Raw genomic sequence first — 17,566 nt, forward strand, 5'->3', positions numbered from 1 at the left:
TGTGTCTGTTACTTGAACTCTGTGAAGCATTTATTTGGGCTGTAATCTGAGGAGCAGTTAACGCAAATTAATTTATCCTCTGCAACAGCGGTAACTCTGGGTCATCCTTTCCTATGGCGCTCCTCATGAGAACGAGTTTCATCATAGAGCTTGATGGTTTTTGCATCTGCACTTGAACAAACGTTCAAAGTTCTTGACATTTTCTGGATTGTCTGACCTTCATTTCTTAAAGTCATGATGGACTGTCATTTCTCTTTGATTATTTTGTATTTATTTATTATTATTTTTGTTTGAATCGCTACAACTCCCGTACGGGCTCGGGAGAGACAAAGGTCGAAAGCCATGCGTCCGCCGAAACACAACCCAACCAAGCCGCACTACTTCTTTAACACAGCGCGCATCCAAACCGGAAGTCAGTCGGAGGAAACACCGTGCACCTGGCGACCTGGTTAGCGTGCACTGCACCCGGCCCGCCACAGGAATTAGCGTACATTTTCGTTAACTGTACTTTTGTTAGTTATGCTCCAAAATTTTCTCCATCCTGTACCAACATCAGTTATTTAAGACTTGGTTCCAATAGTTTATATTCTAACAGATTGTCAGTTGGATATGATCTCTGCAAGGTTTTGTTTAACTTACCTGTCATATGAACATCCTTCTGTGACTCAAATAAGATTCCCTAAAGTTTGCTCTGATGTCCATAAGATTTCAAATTGAAATGTTAACATATTTAGCTTTTAAGTTGCATGTATTTGAAAATATCTACATTGGTCAGTCCAAAATTGCTTTTTAATTCTGTCATGGAAATAAAAGTATTTCCTGTTACTAAGCAATTTACGATTTCCATGCCTTTAGATTTCCAAGGATTGTTCCATAGGGTTGTTTTAGGGAGGGATATTGGTTCCTGTAGAATACACTAGTGTGGTGTATAGTATATACAAATGTATGTGGACACACCTTCAAATTAGTGGATTTGGCCATTTCAGCCACACCCGTTGCTGACAGGTGTATAAAATCGAGCAAACAGCCATGCAATCTCCATTGATAAACATTGGCAGTAGAATGGCCTTATTGAAGACCTCAGTGACATTCAGCTTGGCACCGTCATGTCACATCCTGATGTTTCACCTGTCTTGTGCGTCTCTCCACACCCCACCAGGTGTCTCCCATTTTCCCCTGTGTAATTATACCTGTGTTTTCTGTTGATTTGTTCCCAGTTTGTCTTGTCAAGTCTTACCAGCGTGTTTTCCAGTATATCTAGGTTCTGTTTTCTAGTCCTCCCGGTTCTGACCATTCTACCTGCTCTGAGCCTGCCTGCCGTTCTGTCCCATATTGAAGCTGTCTTGGATTACTGACCCCTGCCTGCCCTGGACCTGCCATTTGCCTGCCTCCTGTTTTGTAATAAACATCTGAGAATCAAACTGTCTGCTTCCTGTGTCTGCATCTGGGTCTTATCCTGAGTTATGTTGGTCATAGGATGCCACCTTTCCAACAAATCAATTCATCAAATTTCTGCCGTGCTTGAGTTGTCACGATCAACTGTTGTTATTGTGCAGTGGATACGTCTAGGAGCAACAACGGCTCAGCCACGGAGTGGTAGGCCACACAAGCTCACAGAATGGGACCGTCAGGTGCTGAAGCGCGTAGCGTGTAAAAATCATCTGTCCGCAGTTGCGGCATATGAACACTACGAACCTGTGTCACTACCAAAGTCTAATGGTTTTAAATGACTGTTTTGTATTGTCTGGAAACTCACTTGTAGAATTTGCTTGCAGTAGGTCTCCTAAAAAAGAGAGGCCATGCAAGGTTATTAAACCGAGGTGCCTAATTATTCTTCTTTTGTTGATATCAGGTAACATGCAACCTGGCCCTGATATGCAATGTCTCCAAACCGACTCTGAATTTAAATCTAACTCTGGTTTTGGTATTTTAAATGTACGCAGCCTGTTGTCTAAAATTGATGGGGTTATGATTTGGGCTAAATCAACTGATGCTGATGCTGATGTAATTGTGTTTTCTGAAACCTGGCTCAGCAAGCCTGTTCTTGATAAGGATATTTGTATAAATGGTTACAATGTGTATCGCACTGATCGAGTTAAGGTGGGGGTGTGGCTATATATGTAAAGACTAAATTCCTTGTAAGTGTGGCAAAGTCTGAAACTGCCGAGCCAATTGGGGCAAGGAAACCTCTCGAGCCAGCTTAGGCACCCCTGGTTCCATCGGTGGCGGCCCCCAAGTCTGATGTCACCATCAACAAAACAAAATATAAAAAAACTCCCTGATGCTTCTTGTAATGGTAGTTACTTTCTGTAAGGCCCAACGCAGCAGATGAGAAGCAGGTACAGGGAGTGAACCATTTAATACAGACGGACATGCAAAGGAAGAGGGACAGCATCTGGACATAAACACGACACGACAAACAATGCTACTACAGGGAACAACACAGAGGAGCAGACATATATGCAGGGGCAATAAACAAAGTGAGAGAGTCCAGGTGAGTCCAATGAGCGCAGCTGCGCATAATGATGGTAACAGGTGCGTATGATGACGGGTAGCCTGGCACCCTCCAGCGCCAGGGAGGGAGAGCGGGAGCATGGGTGACACTAACAATAAAAATAAGCTGAAGTTGGGATTTTACGTTAGAAATAAGGCCTGTTTTTCTTTTGAAGCCAGAAGAAGGCTAGTATCAGCGACATTTATGCCTATACTAGACTATGGGGTATTTTATATATGAATGCTTCCGCTCAGCATTTGAGATCAATTGACACCCTTTACCATGGAGCATCGAGATTTATTTTAAACTACAAAACCCTTATGAACCACTGCACTTTATATACCAGGGTTGGCTGGCCTTCTCCAGTCAATCATAGGCTCAGTCACTGGTATAATTTTATTTACAAAGACATTTTACCATTTTATTTGTGCATTTTTAACATGTCCGCATATGTGATTCCCACCGTGAAGCATGGAGAAGGAGGTGTAATGGTGTGCGGGTGCTTTGCTGGTGACACTGTCAGTGATTTATTTAGAATTCTAGGCACATTTAACCAGCATGGCTACCACAGCATTCTGCAGCAATACGCTATCCCCTCTGGTCTGCGATTACTGGGACTATCATTCATTTTTCAACAGGACAATAACCCAACACACCTAAAGCCAGTGTAAGGGCTATTTGACCAAGAAGGCGAGTGATGGAGTGCTGATTCAGATTACCTGTCCTCCACAATCACCCGACCTCAACCCAATTGAGATGGTTTGGGATGAGTTGGACCGTAGAGTGAAGGATAAGCAGCCAACAAGTGCTCGGCATACAGTTGAAGTCGGAAATTTACATAGACCTTAGCCAAATTAGGTAAATAAGGTAAATAAGGTTTAACTTGGGTCAAATGTTTCGGTGAATTTTGGCCCATTCCTCCTGACAGAGCTGGTGTAACTGAGTCAGGTTTGTAGGCCTCCTTGCTTGCACGCACACGCTTTTTCAGTTCTGCCGTCAAATTTTCTCTAGGATTGAGGTCAGGGCTTTGTGATGGCAACTCCAATACCTTGACTTTGTTGTCCTTAAGCCATTTTGCCACAACTTTGGAAGTATGCTTGGGGTCATTGTACATTTGGAAGACAAATTTGCGACCAAGCTTTAACTTCCTGACTGATGTCTTGATATTTTGCTTCAATATATCCACATAATTTCCTTCCTCATGATTCCATATATTTTAGAAAGTGCACCAGTCCCTCCTGCAGCAAAGCACCCCCACAACATGATGCTGCCTCCCCCGTGCTTCACGGTTGGGATGGTGTTCTTCGGCTTGCAAGCCTCCCCCTTTTTCCTCCAAACATAATGATGGTCATTATGGACAAACAGTTATATTTTTGTTTCATCAGACCAGAGGACATTTCTCCAAAAAGTGCGTTCTTTGTCCCCATGTGCAGTTGCAAACCATAGTCTGGCTTTCCTATGGTGGTTTTGGAGCAGTGGTTTCATCCTTGCTGAGTGGCTTTTCAGGTTATGTCGATAGAGAACTTGTTTTACTGTGGATATAGATACTTTTGCATCTGTTTCCTCCAGCATCTGCACATGGTCCTTTGCTGTTGTTCTGGGATTGATTTACACTTTTCGCACCAAAGTACGTTCATCTCTAGGAGAGAGAACGCTTCTCCTTCCTGAGCGGTATGACGGCTGCGTGGTCCCATGGTGTTTATACTTGCGTACTATTGTTTGTACAGATGAACACGGTACCTTCAGGTGTTAGGAAATTGCTCCCACGGATGAACCAGACCGCCATAAAAAAAGCCAGACTATGGTTTGCAACTGCACATGGGGATTGCTTCCGGCGCCAACAGAGATGGCCGCCTCACTTCGCGTTCCTAGGAAACTATGCAGTGTTTGATTTTTACGTGTTATTTCTTACATTGGTACCCCAGGTAATCTTAGGCTTCATTACATACAGTTGGGAAGAACTACTGAATATTAGAGCAACGTCAACTCACCATCAGTACGACCAGGTATATGACTTTCGCAAAGCGTATCCGGTGTTCTGCCTTCCACCCAGGACAACGGAATGGATCCCAGCCTGCGACCCAAAACAACAACGTCGTAAAAGAGGCAAACGAAGCGGTATTCTGGTCAAGCTCCGGAGACGGGCACATCGCGCACCACTCCCTAGCATACTTCTCGCCAATGTCCAGTCTCTTGACAACAAGGTTGATGAAATCCGAGCAAGGGTAGTATTCCAGAGAGACATCAGAGACTTGCTTCACGGAAACATGGCTCACTTGAGAGACGCTAACGGAATCGGTGCAGCCAGCTGGTTTCTTCACGCATCGTTCCAACAGAAACAAACATCCTTCTAGTAAGAAGAGGGGCGGGGGCGTAAGCCTTATGATTAACGAGACGTGGTGTGATCACAACAACATACAGGAACTCAAGTCCTTCTCTTCACCTGACTTAGAATTCCTCACAATCAAATGTCGACCGCATTATCTACCAAGGGAATTATCTTCGATTATAATCACAGCCGTATATATTCTCCCCCAATCAGACACATCGATGGCCCTGAACGAACATTATTTGACTCTTTGCAAACTGGAAACCACATATCCTGAGCTGCATTCATTGTAGCTGGCGATTTTAACAAGGCTAATCTGAAAACAAGACTCCCCAAATTGTATCAGCATATCGATTGCGCAACCAGGGCTGGTAAAAACTTGGATCATTGCTATTCTAACTTCCGCGACGCATATAAGGCCCTCCCCCGCCCTCCTTTCGGAAAAGCTGACCACGACTACATTTTGTTTGCTCCCTGCCTACAGACAGAAACTAAAACAAGAAGCTCCCGCGCTCAGGTCTGTTCAACGCTGGTCCAACCAATCTGATTCCATGCTTCAAAACTGCTTCGATCACGTGGATTGGGATATGTTCCGCATTGCTTCCAACAACAACATTGACGAATACGCTGATTCGGTGAGCGAGTTCATTAGAAAGTGCATTGACATTTACATTACATTTACATTACATTTAAGTAATTTAGCAGACGCTCTTATCCAGAGTGACTTACAAATTGGTGCATACACCTTATGACATCCATAATTGACAATGTCGTTCCCATAGCAACGGTTAAAAGATTCCCAAAACAGAAACCGTGGATTGATGACAGCATTCGGGTGAAACTGAAGGAGCTAACCACTGCTTTTAACCAGGGCAAAGTGACCGGAAACATGACCAAATACAAACAGTGTAGCTATTCCCTCAGCAAGGCAATCAAACAAGCTAAGCGTCAGTATAGAGACAAAGTAGAGTCACAATTCAACGGCTCAGACACAAGAGGTATGTGGCAGGGTCTACAGTCAATCACAGATTACAAAAAGAAAACCAGCCCCGTCACGGACCAGGATGTCTTTCTCCCAGGCAGACTAAATAACTTTTTTGCCCGCTTTGAGGACAATACAGTGCCACTGACACGGCCTGCAACCAAAACCTGCGGACTCTCCTTCACTGCAGCCGACATGAGTAAAACATTTAAACCTGTAAACCCTTGCAAGGCTGCAGAACCAGACGGCATCCCCAGCCGCGTCCTCAGAGCATGCGCAGACCATTTGGCTGGTGTGTTTTCTGACATATTAAATCAATCCCAGTCTGCTGTTCCCAATGCTTCAAGATTTGTAAGTCGCTCTGGATAAGAGCGTCTGCTAAATGACTTAAATGTAAATGTAAGAGGGCCACCATTGTCCCTGTTCCCAAGAAAGCTAAGGCAACAGAGCTAAACGACTACCTCCCCGTAGCACTCACTTCCGTCATCATGAAGTGCTTTGAGAGACTAGTCAAGGACCATATCACCTCCACCCTACCTGACACCCTAGACCCACTCCAATTTGCTTACAGTCCAAATAGGTCCACAGACTACGCAATCTCAACCACACTGCACACTGCCCTAACCCATCTGGACAAGAGGAATACCTATGTGAGAATGCTGTTCATCGACTACAGATCAGCATTTAACACCATAGTAACCTCCAAACTCGTCATCAAGCTCGAGACCCTGGGTCTCGACCCCGCCCTGTGCAACTGGGTACTGGACTTCCTGACGGGCCGCCCCCAGGTGGTGAGGGTAGGTAACAACATCTCCACCCCGCTGATCCTCAACACTGGGGCCCCACAAGGGTGCGTTCTGAGCCCTCTCCTGTACTCCCTGTTCACCCACGACTGCGTGGCCATGCACGCCTCCAACTCAATCATCAAGTTTGCGGACGACACTACAGTGGTAGGCTTGATTACCAACAACTACGAGACGGCCTACAGGGAGGAGGTGAGGGCCCTCGGAGTGTGGTGTCAGGAAAATAACTTCACACTCAACATCAACAAAACAAAGGAGATGATTGTGGACTTCAGGAAACAGCAGAGGGAGCACCCCCCTATCCACATCGATGGGACAGTAGTGGAGAGGGTAGTAAGTTTTAAGTTCCTCGGGGTACACATCACGGACAAACTGAATTGGTCCACCCACACAGACAGCGTCGCGAAGAAGGCGCAGCAGCGCCTCTTCAACCTCAGGAGGCTGAAGAAATTTGGCTTGTAACCAAAAGCACTCACAAACATCTACAGATGCACAATCGAGAGCATCCTGTCGGGCTGTATCACCGCCTGGTACGGCAACTGCTCCGCCCACAACCGTAAGGCTCTCCAGAGGGTTGTGAGGTCTGCACAACTCATCACCGGGGGCAAACTACCTGCCCTCCAGGACACCTACACCACCCGATGTCACAGGATGGCCATAAAGATCCTCAAGGACCACAACCACCCGAGCCACTGCCTGTTCTCCCCGCTATCATCCAGAAGGCGAGGTCAGAAAACTCTCCAATAATATTTTGGAGTGGTTGAAAAACGAGTTTTAATGACTCCAACCTAAGTGTATGTAAACTTCCGACTTGTGACCAATGTTCAATGACTATGTACATACTGTAGGGCAGCATTCTCTAAGAAGCAGGGTTAAGTACAGGGTGGTAGCCGGCTAGTAACAGTGACACTAAAGTTCAGGGCAGGGTACTGGGCGCCTTCTTCATACTGTCTGTGCGGATGGACAGTTTCAGTTTGTCAGTGATGTCCTTTACAGACACGTTTTACTTGAATTGCATTACAAACACTTTTAAAGGTAGGCCTATGTTACATTTCAATGTACAACCATACATTGCACTTTAATTCAGTCATCAACATTATTAAGGGTGATGATCAATCCAGTTTTTCTGTTGTCTCAATGAAGTTGCAAGGAGTAGGGCCGAGCCTAATTGACTCAAACATAGACAAAACTGTCTACAGTTAAGGACGGATGGATGGGAGGATGGAACTGAGTGAGTGGGAAATGGAGTCCATTGAGACAGCAAGAATGAGATGTATATCAGGAGAAGTGCAGTATTATCATAAGAAGACGCATATTTGGATTACGGAGGAGGAATGGAGGGAAAAAGAGAGGTAGAGAGTGAGCTTGAATTGGTTAAAAAATTAGGGAAAAAATGAGATGGTTTGTTAGAATAATGGTGGTAGTGGTAAATGTGAAAGTGGACTGGAGGGGAAGATTCTCTGTGTTTGTGCTGCTCGTTGTTTGGTGCGATGCAGACAGGGTATCCCGAATGGAGAAACAGAAGAGTCGTTGTCTGTTTTTTTTTTGTTTGATGTTGAGTCGTTGCTTGACAAAGTGATGTTAGGATATATCAGTTATCCCGTACAAGTTTTTGTACAGAATACATTACGTTGTTACAAGGTGTCAAGCTTATGTGCATGTGGCAGGAGTGTTTAGGAGGGAGGTTCCTAGGTGTGAGAAGTATGCAGAAGGGTATGAGACAAAGGTATGTGTAACATTAGGGTAAGAAGCAGTATGTTTTAATTGTAGGGATGCCCATGGGCCTGGGAATCAAAAATATCCGGTGACAGAGAGGCAGGTTGAGGTTACCAGGGTTAGAGTAGTGCAGAAGTTACGGCATGCTGAGGCAGTGAATAAAGTTGAGGAAGATGGGTCAAGGGGGAGGGATCCTAAGATGAATGGTGTGAGTAGTACATCTGTACCAGCGCAAAGGGATAGGCCAACAAGTGATATATGGTTCAGTAAGATTGGGTTTTTCTTGTGTTTTATAGCAATAATTATCAACTGGAACATACAGTAAGTCGTAGAAAATTGAGGTTGTGGTGGCAGCTGCATACATGTATTTGGGTGTAAGAGATTTGAAGTATGAAGAGTTACATGGTATGTTGAGTGGTGGTGTCCCATCCTTTCAGGCTGTTGGCCTGAGGTATGACTCAATAGATTTAGTGGAGTAGGGTGGTGGGTTTTAATGCGTGTAGGGCTATGGTAGGGTATTTGTTGGTTTATAAGCGAATTAAAAGGGAGATATACTCCAGTCTAGCTGGTGGCGGTAATGCAACATTTATTGGATGCCAACCGCCGTTAAAACACATCAAATAAGATGGATGGATTGATGGATGGTGGGGGTCTGGATAGATACCTGAAAGATGCTTGGAGGCATGTCGAAATAACGTCATTGTGTCACGCAATGTGCGCCATTTTGGATGGGGGAAAAAAATCACAGACGATTTCCGTGATCTGATCCCGACTCTTCACCTTGCCTGTGGATGTTGACTATTTTTACCCCATGCAAGTTACATTGGTTGAATAAGCAGTGTTCAGTAATAGCCAACTCTGCTAAATGAAACAATGGCAGGTAAGCTACTTTTGCAGCTAGGAAAGGGTCCCCATACCACACTCACTCGTTGCTGTGTGGCCTGAATGCAAGTTTTAACTTGGCTAGCTAGCGTTAACTGACAACACATCATTTGACTAAATGGGTTGGTGAACTGGCGCTAATTATTCCAATATTGTTGTTATGCAGGAGTTGCCGGTGGAAATGACTTTCAGTGGTGTTTCTCACAAGTGAAGGGGGCAATAGATGAAGATGTTGCGGAAGGTGAGTAGCTAATGGTAGCTAGCTAAACGTTAGCGTTTGAGCTCAAATGTGATACTGTTAGCTAACTTCCGCCAACTACGCCTTTGACTGACTGTCTTTTCAAGAACAAAGATGTCATGACACTGCATGTATATGAGGAGCACTGCTGGGCAACGCGGAGTTTGTTTTTCTAACTAACTAACGTTATCTTAGCTGGCTTCTCTTGCTTACGTTCGGCTAGCATTAGCAAGCTAACGGTATAACTACCCAAACAACTGTCCCCAGTAACTTATGTCCCGCACATTTATGTATTATATAATACGATTTAGGCAGTCAAGAGTACGTATTAGATATTGTATTTTTTGTAGGCTAGTGAGATAAATATACTGTCGTAAACTAACGAGTCATCTTGCTAGCGTAGTTATTAAGTTAGCTCGTGTGGGTGCGATTTGTCAATGACGTCAAAGGTCTGCGTCGAACATGGCAAGTATACCGTTTTTTAATGTTTTTTTTAATTGAATTTCTATACATTTTGAAGAATACAAATGTGTTACAAAAATCTATGCGTCCTTCTTAAAAAATCTAACACAAAACATCACAAACAGATGAACACAAGAACAGAAATACTTACAGGGTTTTTACATTCAAATACATTTGAATAGCTTAGTGTATCAATTGATTGCATTGCCTTCATATTGTTACAGAGAATAGTATGCAATGTTGAAAAATAGTGAATAAAAAATATATATATATTTTTTTAAATACATGTTATGATGTAATATTTCGCAAGAATTATATTCAAATGAATCTCTAACTTTATGTTATTATTAAAAAACTAAAAGAACCCCACAAGCTTGCAGATGGATATCCCTACCAAATCTTTTACCCAAGTCCAGCTGAAGATCCACCCAGAACGTAGTCACATACACACATTGGAAATACAAATGCCCCAAGTGATTCTGGCCCAGATGGACAAAATATACATTTCTCATAAACATTTCTAATATTTACTGATACTATGAGTTGCTTTAAAGAGTGTTTCCCTCACTTTGTTTGTGAGCACATATTTGTATGATAAAGTACTGGTGCTTTTATGACAACTGTGAACTAGAAGGGAAAAAAACAAGGTCAAATCATTACGCCTGTGATCTGCAGGTCCTTAAGTCGGGGCTCTAAAAACGTTTCCGACTTGGAATTCTGAGTTGGATGACCGTTCAAAATGATTTCCCCAGTCGGAGCTACTTTTTATCCCAAGTTCCCAGTTGTTTTGAACACGGCATACATTCTGATAGGGAGAGCGTCACAGTTGTGTGTTTCATTCTTTCAAAGTAGAGGTAGAAATGCACAAACTGCTCTGTCGACTACATGGCATAGTGTGCACCCATGTTTCACCATTACTGTTTTTTGTACCAGGTGTTATTTTGCTGATGTGTGTCTATTGTATAAGGATAACCCTTATACACTTAATCATGCTCCAGAATCCAGATTTAATGGTACATGTCCTCCTTTCAGCGGATATCATCTCAACGGTTGAATTCAACCATTCTGGAGAGTTTCTAGCAACTGGAGACAAGGGAGGCAGAGTTGTCATATTTCAACATGAACAGGAGGTGAATTTTGTAATTACCAACTACATATATTTTCATAAACACTAGCTAAGTTTCCATCCAATTGGCGACAGATTGTCATGCAAATATTCTAAATCCGCATTTTCCCAACAGAGATGATTCCATCAAATTGACTTGTTGCGGCTAAAAGGCTGTGCGTGATGACGTAGTGCACATAAAAATTACTTTTGCGGTTAAATTCCCATGTACAGGTTTGCATCCCATTTTCAACTCTACTGATGGTTTTGTCACAAAAAAAAGTTGCGTTTATAGCGAATGCGCCCACTCTGGTATTGGCACGTGCACTCTACAGCTCGCAGATACTGTGCAGGTATAGCCTAGGCTACATGAGATTATTATTGACAAAAGAGCAAGATTCCACTTCCATTTCTTGCATTTTACCAACACAAAGATCCCACCTTGTCTAGTGTGTTTTGTTGACGTTTGGAAAATTGACCGCCAAATTTGCTGGTTTCGTCAGACCTGTAATGACATTTTTATTTTTTTATCCATCATTCTTTACTCGTTTAAAAAGGTTGGATGGAAATCTGGTTACTGACATACATGTTGGAGTCAGCGATGATAGGTTGTTATGGAAAGAAATTATGAAAATTCTAATGATCATATATGTTTAATATCTAAGTTTGACACGCAGTGCACATCTACTTTTCTCTTTCAGTGTAAAAATAGACCACATCTGCGAGGGGAATACAACGTCTATAGCACATTTCAGAGTCACGAACCTGAATTTGACTACTTGAAAAGTTTAGAAATTGAGGAAAAAATTAACAAAATAAGATGGTTACCCCAACAAAACTCTGCTCACTTTCTGCTCTCAACAAATGGTAAGAACATTTTGCTTGAACCTACTAAGCTTTTGGTTAGGTTGTCTTCAGCCTCAACATACACGTTTTTGTTTCATACAGATAAAACTATCAAATTGTGGAAGATCAGTGAACGAGACAAGCGGGCTGAGGGTTACAACTTGAAAGACGAAGATGGACGTCTCAGGGATCCCTTTAGAATTACCTCCCTGCGGGTTGGTTTAGTGTTGCTTAACCTTTAAGATTTCAGCAAACACTGTACAAGAACAAACACACGCAGCATGCTTATCGCTTCCACCTCTGAATAAATCTGTCCTGTGTTTATAGGTACCAGTTCTGATGCCCATGGATCTCATGGTAGAAGCAAGTCCTCGGAGGGTGTTTGCCAACGCTCATACATATCATATTAATTCCATTTCTGTAAATAGCGATCATCAAACGTACCTCTCCGCTGATGACCTAAGAATTAACCTATGGCACTTGGAAATCACTGACAGAAGCTTTAGTATCTTTTGTCTGAAAAGTTATCTGTCCGGAAATCTTCAGCATCATGACTTTTAGATGCAAATGTTTGCTTTGTCCGAACTGCGCTGTATTAGCCTATATGAGCCTTTTAGACTCATTTCAGTTAATTTCCTTAACAGTGTGTTCTCAGACATTGTAGACATCAAGCCTGCCAACATGGAGGAACTGACAGAGGTGATCACAGCTGCTGAGTGCCAACCAAACCAATGCAATGTATTTGTGTACAGCAGTAGCAAAGGCACCATACGCCTCTGTGACATGCGAGCAGCAGCACTCTGCGATAGGCACACTAAGTGTGAGTATCCGTAGAGCCTTGTTCTCTGCATTCTAAATGATGTTCATTCAGAGATAATTTAGCTTTGATTGTCATTTTGAGTATCTCTCCATGTTTGTGATTGTAGTCTTTGAGGAGCCTGAGGATCCAAGCAGCAGGTCGTTCTTCTCTGAGATCATCTCGTCCATTTCTGACGTGAAGTTCAGTCACAGCGGGCGCTACATGATGACACGGGACTACCTCTCTGTCAAGGTGTGGGACCTCAACATGGAGAACAGGCCAGTCGAGACATATCAGGTACTAGGGCTGGGAATTATCAGGGACCTCACAATACAATATCGCTATATTTAGGTGCCAATACGATATGTATTGCAATTCTCACAATTCTATATGTATTGCGATTCGATGTTCCAAACATATTGCTCACCATACGTCTGCTGCATAGAGATGAGAGATACAAAATAAATTCCCTATTTAAAAATAAGATGAAGGACAAATACTCAAGTTTTGGTGCATGTACAGCCAACTAGTGCAAAAATAAAATTGCAATATTGTAAAAAAAATATATAAAAAAATAAAATCACGATATGTAACTATCCATTTTTTTCCCCCAATCACTGTAAGGTACCTAGCTTGCTCTTCCTAGTGATAACACTACAACTAACATCATTTTCAGTGTGGTTTGCTTACCCACAATTATCGAGTTGGGTATAAGAAAGACGCCATTCTTTTCCAAATACACTAATCAACGTTCTCCCGTCCAGGTTCACGAATACCTTCGCAGCAAGCTCTGTTCATTGTATGAAAATGACTGCATCTTTGACAAGTTTGAGTGCTGCTGGAACGGTAGCGACAGGTGAGAACCTAGCACTTTCTCTGTTTAAGGCAATCTGCAACTACTACGTTGTTCTTTGGACAAGTTTTAATTATTAATGTTTCTTTCATTTCTCAGTGCAATCATGACTGGCTCCTACAACAACTTCTTCCGGATGTTTGACCGCAACACCAGGAAGGACATTACACTGGAGGCCTCCAGGGAGAGCAGCAAACCGCGTGGCACACTCAAACCCCGCAAAGTCTCCACTGGAGGCAAGAGGAAGAAAGACGAAATTAGCGTGGACAGCCTGGATTTCAACAAGAAGATCCTGCACACCGCCTGGCACCCCAAAGAAAATGTCATCGCTGTGGCAGCCACCAACAACCTGTACATTTTCCAGGATAAGATCAACTAAAAAAATAATTGGGCTCCATCCTGAGGACAAGGCTTTACTGTTCCTGCGTAGTTAAGCCTAGTGGTTTATCCGTATCAGAAACTAACAGCCCTATCGTCCTCCTGGTGGCACTTTTCTCCTTTTGTTGCCGCAGGAGGTTGATTGGTCTGCCTGTTTTTTTATTTTGAGTCAGAGGTTGATTTTGCCTTGGGTGAATCGGTGCCAGGGCAGAGATCGGACCCGGAGAGCCCACCTTACTTTGAATCAATGGAACGGCACTCCCAAGAGTTCAAACTCTTGAACATTGGTGTTTGTGTTGACATTTTCAGCCTTTATTTCATAATCTAACAACCAAACTATGGAAAGCCCTGAAAATGACCTCTTGTTATTGTTATAACACCCTCTTTTGGGCCTTTCTAAAACATGATATTTCCTGGGTTTTAGGCCTACCTGTTAACATTCCCCCATTGACCATGCATTCAGGCCAAAGCACTTGCAACAGGTCATGAATTTGGAAAGTGGACCTTTTTCTTTTCTCTACCCACTCCCTCCTATCCCCAATTTATCCCCCAGACATGGTAATCTCAATGACTGTATCTATTCAAGTACACCTTCATGGTGTCATCCACTTAATAAAAGTAACTAAAACTACAGCTATGTGTTTTAATATTTAGAACTGTATTAAATCATGTTCTTAACTGCTTTGCATGTTTTTATGTTGTGGAGGTGGAAAAACATTCTGTCACACTGCGGTCTTTTGAGTAGTTCTCTCCAGCCATCTTCAAAGGAACTACTCCGACGTTTCAGAACCACCGTTTGAGACCGATCATGTGCAAGTGTCGAGATATTTATTTGTGTTTCTCTCATTTAAGATCCAGGCTGGAAACGTCATGGGAGGAGATGCAAGACAAAGGGAATCTGCAGCCTTAATACCTACGTCTATCAATGACAGCTACTGGTTATGTCCCCAAATGTTTTACGAACCTTATGTGCATTATTTTTAAATTCTATTTTATAGATTTCTCATTACTGCTGCTATTTGTGGCTGTCTGTGAAAACACTAGGTATATAATTAGTCAGAGAAAGAGTACTGCACACCATATACAGCTCTATTGATATACAGATTACCTCCAAAACATGGAAAGTTGATGGTTCTTCGTGTAGTAAGAGGACATTCCGACAAGCCTCTTACATGTGCCCTTATATCATTTATTGGGATCAAAAGTGCATACTTTGTTTTCCAAGTTACCAATGCAAAAAATGAAGGTTGAATTGACATATGTACTGATTATAACATTAAAAACAGGAACACTGGTAATAAAGCATTTCTCTGTTTAATAATTAACATGGTGGCAATGTATTCATATGTTTATGTTGACCAAAGTTAAATAAAATCAAATAATGTTAATTTGCATTATGCCTCCATTAATTTAAACAGGTGAAATGAGTCTGATGGTATACTGTAGATGTCTATTCAGTAAGTTGAGGTGTTCAGAGAAAATTGTGGAATGATTTCAAATGCAGCAGGTAGCCTTGCGATTAAGAACTTTGCTGGTTCAAATCCTGAGACTAGGTGAAAAATCTGTCAATGTGCCCTTGAACAAGGCACTTAACCTGAATTGCTCACTCTGGCTAAGAGTGTCTGCTAAATAACTCAAACATACATTGTACTTTTTCAGTACTCATTTAAGTAATTTCTCAAAGAACATTAGTGAAGGAAATATTTCACAATTAATATTCATTCACATGAATCATTCCCTTGAGCATAACAATCAGGCAAACCACAAACTCGACATGCAAAAGATAATGAGATAAACATGAATGCCGATTGGCAGCCGTCAATATAAAACAACATTCTAAATACTGCGAGGAACAGGGCAGCACAAAGCAGTTCCTGATTCAAGGCATTTCTGGGAGAAAGAAGCAGTACAAAGCATTCACCAAGGTGAAGATAAGATTTGAGGCAATCAGCTAAAATGGAGAATGTTACATCAACCCCTTTTCCCTTGATTCTGAAGTTGTCCCATTTTAAGGCATGCCAGCTGTATGATTCCGAAGTTGTCTCATTTGAAGGCATGCCAGCTGTATGAGTCACAACAGGGGTGACTGGTGTCAGAACGCAGCATCAGCATCAGTAGGCGCTGAGACGTCTCCCAATGTATATCCTGAGAAGACAGAATAGAAAGGTCATTTAAAAAGGTTCATTTGATTGAAGTAAAAATTCATCATGGCTGCAAATTTAAACCACCAGAATACTTTTTTATTTATTGTTATTTTTAATGGCTGCTGGATAATTTCATATGTGTTCGTAGGCATACAATTGAGCGGATGCTGCGCAGGTACACTGATTTGCAAACCAAATGGATGGTCTAGCGCAGTGGTTCCCAAACTATTTATAGTCCTGTACCCCTTCAAAGATTCAACCTCCAGCTGTGTACCCTCTTGCACCAGGGTCAGCGCACTCTCAAATGTTGTTTTTTGCCATCATTGTAAGCCTGCCACACACACATTATACAATACATTCATTACATATAGGAATGGTGTTTTAACCCAGCGTGTGAGAAGTGACAAAGCGCTCTTTTAGGACCAGGGCACAAATAATAATGATATATAATTTTGCTCTTTATTTAGCCCTCTTACATATAAAACCTTATTCGTTCATCAAAAATCGTGAATAACTCACCACAGCTTAATGAGAAGGGTGTGCTTGAAAGGATGCACATAACTCTGCAATGTTGGGTTGTATTGGAGAGAGTCTCAGTCTTAAATAATTTCCCACACACAGTCTGTGCCTGTATTTCGTTTTCATGCTAGTGACGGCCTAGAATCCACTCTCAAATAAGTACATGGTTGCAAAAGACATCAGTGTCTTAACACTGCGATTTTCCAAGGCAGGTTACTCTGAGCGCAGCCCTATCCAGAAATCTGGCAATGGCTTCTGATTAAATAACATTTTCACATAACCGCTTGTTGCAATTTCGATAAGGCTCTCTTGTTCAGATATCGGTAAATGGACTGGAGGCAGCGTATGACAGGGATATTGAATATAGTTGCGGAGAGTCCCTGTAAATCCTAGATTCAGATCATTCAGGCAAGAAAAAACATCACCCAGATAGGCCAATCGTGTGAGAAACACATCATCATGCAAGCGGTCAGACAAGTGAAAATCATGGTCAGTAAAAATAACTTTAAGCTCGTCTCTAATTGTTTTTTTAAACGTGTCAATACTTTCCCCCTTGATAACCGGCGCACTTCTGTATGCGTTGGTTGCTGCCCATATCATTGCGTAATGCATAAAATACACGAGAGTTCAGGGGCCTTGCTTTAACAAAGTTAACCATTTTCACCGTACAGTCGTGGCCAAAAGTTTTGAGAATGACACAAATATCAAGTTTCACAAAGTCTGCTGACTCAGTTTGTATGATGGCAATTTGCATACACTCCAGAATGTTCTGAAAAGTGATCAGATGAATTGCAATTAATTGCAAAGTCCCCCTTTGCCATGCAAATGAACTGAATTCCCCCCAAAATGTCCACTGCATTTCAGCCCTGCCACAAAAGGACCAGCTGACATCATGTCAGTGATTCTCTCGTTAACACAGGTGTGAGGTGTGAGTGTTGACGAGGACAAGGCTGGAGATCACTCTGTCATGCTGATTGAGTTCGAATAACAGATTGGAAGCTTCAAAAGGAGAGTGG

General features: G+C 42.4%; 1 protein-coding gene across 1 annotated transcript; it reads left to right on the forward strand.

Moving 5' to 3' along the window:
• Positions 1-8,988: 8,988 nt before the first annotated feature.
• LOC118400097 (serine/threonine-protein phosphatase 2A 55 kDa regulatory subunit B delta isoform) lies at positions 8,989-14,520 on the forward strand. Its single transcript, XM_035796568.2, has 10 exons — positions 8,989-9,204; positions 9,373-9,447; positions 10,939-11,036; positions 11,713-11,878; positions 11,960-12,072; positions 12,185-12,362; positions 12,513-12,677; positions 12,784-12,953; positions 13,421-13,512; positions 13,609-14,520. Exons 1-10 carry the CDS (start codon positions 9,198-9,200, stop codon positions 13,886-13,888), a joined length of 1,344 nt encoding a protein of 447 aa, XP_035652461.1. The 5' UTR covers positions 8,989-9,197; the 3' UTR covers positions 13,889-14,520.
• Positions 14,521-17,566: the final 3,046 nt, after the last annotated feature.

This window comes from Oncorhynchus keta, chromosome 2 (assembly GCF_023373465.1).
Source record: "Oncorhynchus keta strain PuntledgeMale-10-30-2019 chromosome 2, Oket_V2, whole genome shotgun sequence".
In the NCBI taxonomy this organism is placed as follows: domain Eukaryota; kingdom Metazoa; phylum Chordata; class Actinopteri; order Salmoniformes; family Salmonidae; genus Oncorhynchus; species Oncorhynchus keta.

Excerpts from the sequence above, each read along its gene's own strand:
- LOC118400097 (XM_035796568.2), top strand. Across the intron at positions 12,363-12,512 it reads AATCACTGACAGAAGCTTTA|ACATTGTAGACATCAAGCCT; the intron begins GTATCTTTTGTC and ends GTGTGTTCTCAG. Across the intron at positions 12,954-13,420 it reads GGCCAGTCGAGACATATCAG|GTTCACGAATACCTTCGCAG; the intron begins GTACTAGGGCTG and ends TCTCCCGTCCAG.